The sequence below is a fragment of the Frankliniella occidentalis genome, unplaced genomic scaffold (genome assembly GCF_000697945.3).
Source record: "Frankliniella occidentalis isolate FOCC.00 unplaced genomic scaffold, Focc_3.1 Scaffold5773, whole genome shotgun sequence".
Classification (NCBI taxonomy): domain Eukaryota; kingdom Metazoa; phylum Arthropoda; class Insecta; order Thysanoptera; family Thripidae; genus Frankliniella; species Frankliniella occidentalis.
In genome coordinates, this window is record NW_026272810.1 from 1 (window position 1) to 4,733 (window position 4,733).

Here is a 4,733-nt window from a genome sequence, read left to right on the forward strand (position 1 = left end):
AAAATCGAATAAAAATAGATATATTTGGTTTAAAAAGACGCTTATAATTAAGCTTAATTTCTATTTTGTACATGTTGTTTTCGAGCCGTGCGCAGCTTGATGCGCACTCGCCATGCGATATTTACTCTGCTGGACGATTTACAGGGGTCTACTCCAGGCCGAGTCGTCTGACTGTGCCGAGTCAATAGAATAAATTAAAATTACAAACACATACAATTTAAAGGACCGAATCGAGATGTCCGCCTTTCTCCTCGAGATGCGCGCGCATTCCGGATTCAGTCCTGAGTCACAGTTTAGTGGAGTTAAGTAGACAGCGTGCCGCTTGAGGCGCATCTAATTGTCTTAAATCTAAGTTTTAACTGGGGTTGTGTCCCTCTGTGCTGGGCCCGACCTCGGCTAGGCGAGTCGGACCGGGCAGGGTGCATATAAACCTAAGGTAGGCCGACCTGACACGGGCGAGCCAATATATACTTTCATCTAACTAACGCTAATTTGTTAAGTACCTCGATCCCACGGCCCTGCGAGAACTATTTTGGACTAGTGTGAATGCATCCTTATGACAAACTAATGGTTGGCTAGTTCTCCAGGGTCCCACTGAGACGAACGAATTATGACCTAACAGGCTCAGTTCGGCGCGACCGTGCGACGATGTCTTCGACTTCGACCAGGGTTATGACGACGGTCCACGCTAAAAACTCCCAGCCTCACTGAACGCGTCAAACCAACTTACTCTAAAATCACAATTTTACCGATTTCTCCAACCCTACTCCGCTCAGCAGTCCGTTCCGCCCGAGTACAAAAGGACGCGCAGCTTGGCCGTCTCGTTGCGAAGGGCGGCCACCTCGTACTTGAGGTTGAGGTTCTCCTGCTCCAGGAAGGCGGCCCGGATGGCGATCTCGTCCTCCTTGGCCCGGCGCGCGTCCCGGGACCGCTTGGCGGCCTCGTTGTTCTTCCGCCGGCGTTCCCAGTACGCCGCGTCCTTGCCGTCCTTGTCCTGGGCCGACGGCGACGTGGCCTGCGTGTTCAGGGTGGTCGGCAGCAGCGACTCGGGTGAGGAGGCGCTCTCGGCGGTGTCGCTGCCGTGCGCGGCCTCGTGTGGCGACGTCAGCGAGTCGGCGGGCTGCATCTGCTGCGTGGGGCTGGGCGCGCGCGACGGCTGGTCCGGCTTGTCTCCCTTCTTCGCCTTGCTGGGGATGGCGGCCTGCACCTGGGCGAGCATCCGCCGCCTGAACTCGGCGTACGCCTCGTTGGAGGCGCGGCCGAGCGCCGCCTCGGTGGAGCCCAGCGAGCCGCCGACCTGCACGCCCACGGCCAGGCTCAGGGGATCCTTGGGGTACGCCTTGAACGGGCGGGTGGGCTTGCCGTTGCGGGCGGCAGCGGTGGCCCCGGACACGACCGGCGGCATGGCGGCCTGCATGCTACTCGCCGCGCTGAGCTCGGCGAGCACGGTGGGGTACTGGGGGCCCAGGGTTGCGAGCGGGCCCAGCGGGCCGAGGAGGTCCACGCCGGGAGGGGACGGCGACAGGGACGCCGCTGAGGAGCTGCGGTCGTCGGTGGAGCCGAGCGGGGAGTCGGGCAGGCCGGAGGACGTCCTCCTCGTGCGGGGGGCGGGGACGGTGGGCATGGCGGCCTGCGTGGGCATGGAGGGTTGCGTGGGCGCGAAGGCCGACGTCGCGGACCTGGGTAGCAGGCGCTGCTGCAGCACGGAGAGCGCCGGGAGGGGCACCGTCGTCACTTGGCCGGCTTCGGGGAGTTCCTGCAGAACATCAAGAAACACAAGTTAGTCAAACTGCCCGAAAAATGCAAAAAAGAAAAAGGATCCCGCTTAAGGAATAAGATACTTACAGCATGGGGGTAGGCTGGCGGGCTGGGCAGGCTGGAGCGACCGAAACCGTCCACACCCGTTTTACTAGAGTGGTACATGTACGGCGAGTTGACGTCGTTGTGGTTGACGCTCTTGATGTTGTTGTTATTGTTGTGCTGCTGTTGCTGGTGGTGGTGGCTGGGATGGTGGTACGGGTGGTACAGCGGACTGGCTGGGCTGCGAGGGCTCCGCGGGCTGCAGGGGCTCGTGAGTGGGCTGCTGCGGTGGACGGACAGGTCCAGGACGGGGCTGAGCGAGCCCTGGAGGCCGTCCTGGAGACCGCCCTGGAGCCCGCTCGGGCTGGTGGGGCTGAGCAGCATCGCGCCCAGGGGGCCAGAGTTGGAGGAGAAGTCCAGCGGCTGGTACACCTCCATGGCGATGTGACGTTTAGTAACCTCTGACAGAGATATATATCTGAAACAAGAAAAGAAAAATCTAACGTCATTCAACACAATCATATGAAGCTGCGTCCTCGCAGAGAGAAGCTGAGCTGCGCGGAGCGGACCCCCTCCTGCGAGCGCCGTGAGCGGAGGCAACCCATGTTGCGCAACGCGCTCCTGGCGGCCGGGTTGCCTACCCGCCCGCCGCCGGGCGCTCCGCATGCGCAACACGACGCAACACCGAGGGAGGGCAGGGCGCGCGCTACCCGACGGGCAGGCCGGGGCCTTCGGCGGAAGGATTCGGGTTTGGAAAAGGACTGTCGGGCGTTCTCACGGGAACCGAGCGCGGTTGTTGTTGCGGTGTCAAGATGCGTTTAATCCCCGCTGCAATGATGCTGCAGCCCCTCCCTCCCCCACTAATCCCGTGCATTATGATGCAGCACAATGTCATCTAACGGGCCGAGGGAGGGGCGGTGGCGGAGGGAGCGGGACCAGGCGGGACCGATTGGTTGCGGAACTCAACTCTATTCTCTGGGCGACAATCGGACGCTCCTGGCGTGTCCTGTCCGGCGGCGGCCCGTCCCGCCCCGCCGCGCACCGAGAGGAGTGCACACAGTGAGAGTGCACAGTGCAGACCAGGCCAGGGGCGGCGTTGCCGGCGCGCCGCACCGCGGGGGCGGGACCACCCCCGGGGAGCGCGGGGGCGGGCGGGGGGCGGGCCGGCAACCGCGCACGCTGACCTCGGCGCTGATTGACACGCCGAGGATGAGCAAGCCGATTAGGGGTCGTCACGGGCCGCGGACACGGCCGCCCCCCGCGGAGCGCGCGGAGCTGGGGAGGACGCGGGGAACGGGGAGCGCGAGCGGAGGGCGGTCTCAGGGCAGAACGTCCCATGGCGTGAGGGCGTTCTCTAGGGTGGGCTCCAGGGCAGAACACCCCATGGCACGGAGGCGTACTATAGGGGGGGCTTGAGGGCAGAAAGACCCACGGGGCGGAGGCGCACTAGAGGGGGGGGGGCTCGAGGGCAGAACGCCCCATGACATGGCGGCCACACCTGCCCGGCCGGGCCGGACCGCTACCTGGCGGTCGACAAACATGATTACAAAGGCCCCCGCCCTACCATAGCGAGCCGCCGCAATGCTCCGCAATGCCACGGGACGCGTCCGCAGCGGCCGGCCCGCACGCCGGCCTCGGGCTCGGGTAGGGCCCCGCCGGCGGCGACCTGGACGCAGCCCCCCCAGGGGTCAGCGGCCTGGCCATCGCTGGGGCGCGCAGCGGCAGCGCAGCGGGGCCACCGGGGCGAGCAACGGGAGTTATACAACCACCGCCCCGCCCCGCCACGCCCCGCCACGCCCCGCCACGCCCCGCAGTGCCAAGGCGGTGCATCGCTGTAGCGGTGCAGTGCAGCGCACTTCGGCTGGACCTGCCCCGACACGACCTCAGCAGTGACCTCACCGGAGGCGTGGCGTGGTGGGGCGGTAAGTGGCGAGGCGTGGTGCGGCGAGGACCGGACGGCACCGGGGGACCCCTCATGCGTGTAACCAGGTGTAACCAGCCCCCCCATCTACCTGCTCTGGACAGCCCCGTCCCCGTCCTCCTCCGCCCCGCCCCGCCATGCCTCGCCTGCCACACAACCTTGCTCTTGGCCATTCCCGGAACACCATCACGGCATTATTGCGAATGTGCTTGCCAACCCCACCAACCTGCGCACTATAAACTAAACTAGTGCCCGCATAGGGACCGCCCATGATTTCTCCCCCAACATCATTTTTCATGACGCGCAAAGAAAAGAACGGCTGACCTTTCCGGAAGGTCGTGGTTGTGATGGCATTGTGTTACCGCAAGAAAAATAAAACGGTACATTTCCAGCGCAGCGGACGGGGCGAGCTCGTTGTGAAGGGCCTATCTGTTGCTGCAGTATCCCCCTCCCTCGCGGATAAAACGAGGCAACCCCCCGCGAGAGGAGCGCGCGCCGACCGCCTTGCGTCGAGGTCTCCTTGCGTCACCCTCCCCTCCCCCACCCCGGCCGCGGAGAAACCGAAGGCAGCCGATCGCGCGCGGATCCCGCTAAACCACGAAAGTGGTTTTCTTTTTCTCGAAGTAAAACACAAGAAGAAGCCCACACATCGCACACGTAAACTCACCTATTTGTTCATAGTCCGGGCGCAGGTCCGAAGGAGGTAATCACTATCCAACGTGAAGCAGGCTGGTGTCGCGATGTCGGAGCAGATGATAACGATGAGATGAGAGGTAACACACTCGACTTTCGGTCTCGACTTGTCCCGCCGCGCCGCTCGTGTCGCTCGGGTGCGTGTGGGCGCGGGGCCGGCTCGGCTCGTCTCGGGTTGTCTCGGGAGAGCGGTGTGCGTCTTGTCGCCTCGAAGTCCGCCGACTGACTGACGGCAGAGGGCAGGGATGAGACGGGAGACGGGCTGGACGGAGACGAGATGACTGACCAGCTCTACGCGCAGCCCCGCCGGCCCTGGGCG

At 63.9% G+C, this 4,733-nt stretch overlaps 1 protein-coding gene across 1 annotated transcript; it reads right to left on the reverse strand.

Annotated features, from left to right (window-relative positions):
• Window positions 1-23: 23 nt before the first annotated feature.
• LOC113218179 (protein giant) lies at window positions 24-4,672 on the reverse strand. The gene is made up of 3 exons (XM_026438410.2): window positions 4,389-4,672; window positions 1,846-2,278; window positions 24-1,756 (listed from the first exon to the last, which is right to left on the reverse strand). Exons 2-3 carry the CDS (start codon window positions 2,236-2,238, stop codon window positions 773-775), a joined length of 1,377 nt encoding a protein of 458 aa, XP_026294195.1. The 5' UTR covers window positions 2,239-2,278; window positions 4,389-4,672; the 3' UTR covers window positions 24-772.
• Between the last annotated feature and the right edge of the window lie 61 nt (window positions 4,673-4,733).

Bases quoted from the DNA above. Each gene is read 5' to 3' on its own strand.
- LOC113218179 (XM_026438410.2), bottom strand. From the start codon at position 2,238: ATGGAGGTGTACCAGCCGCTGGACTTCTCCTCCAACTCTGGCCCCCTG. The intron at 1,757-1,845 runs GTAAGTATCTTA...GATGTTCTGCAG, and splicing joins CGCCAGCCTACCCCCATGCT to GAACTCCCCGAAGCCGGCCA.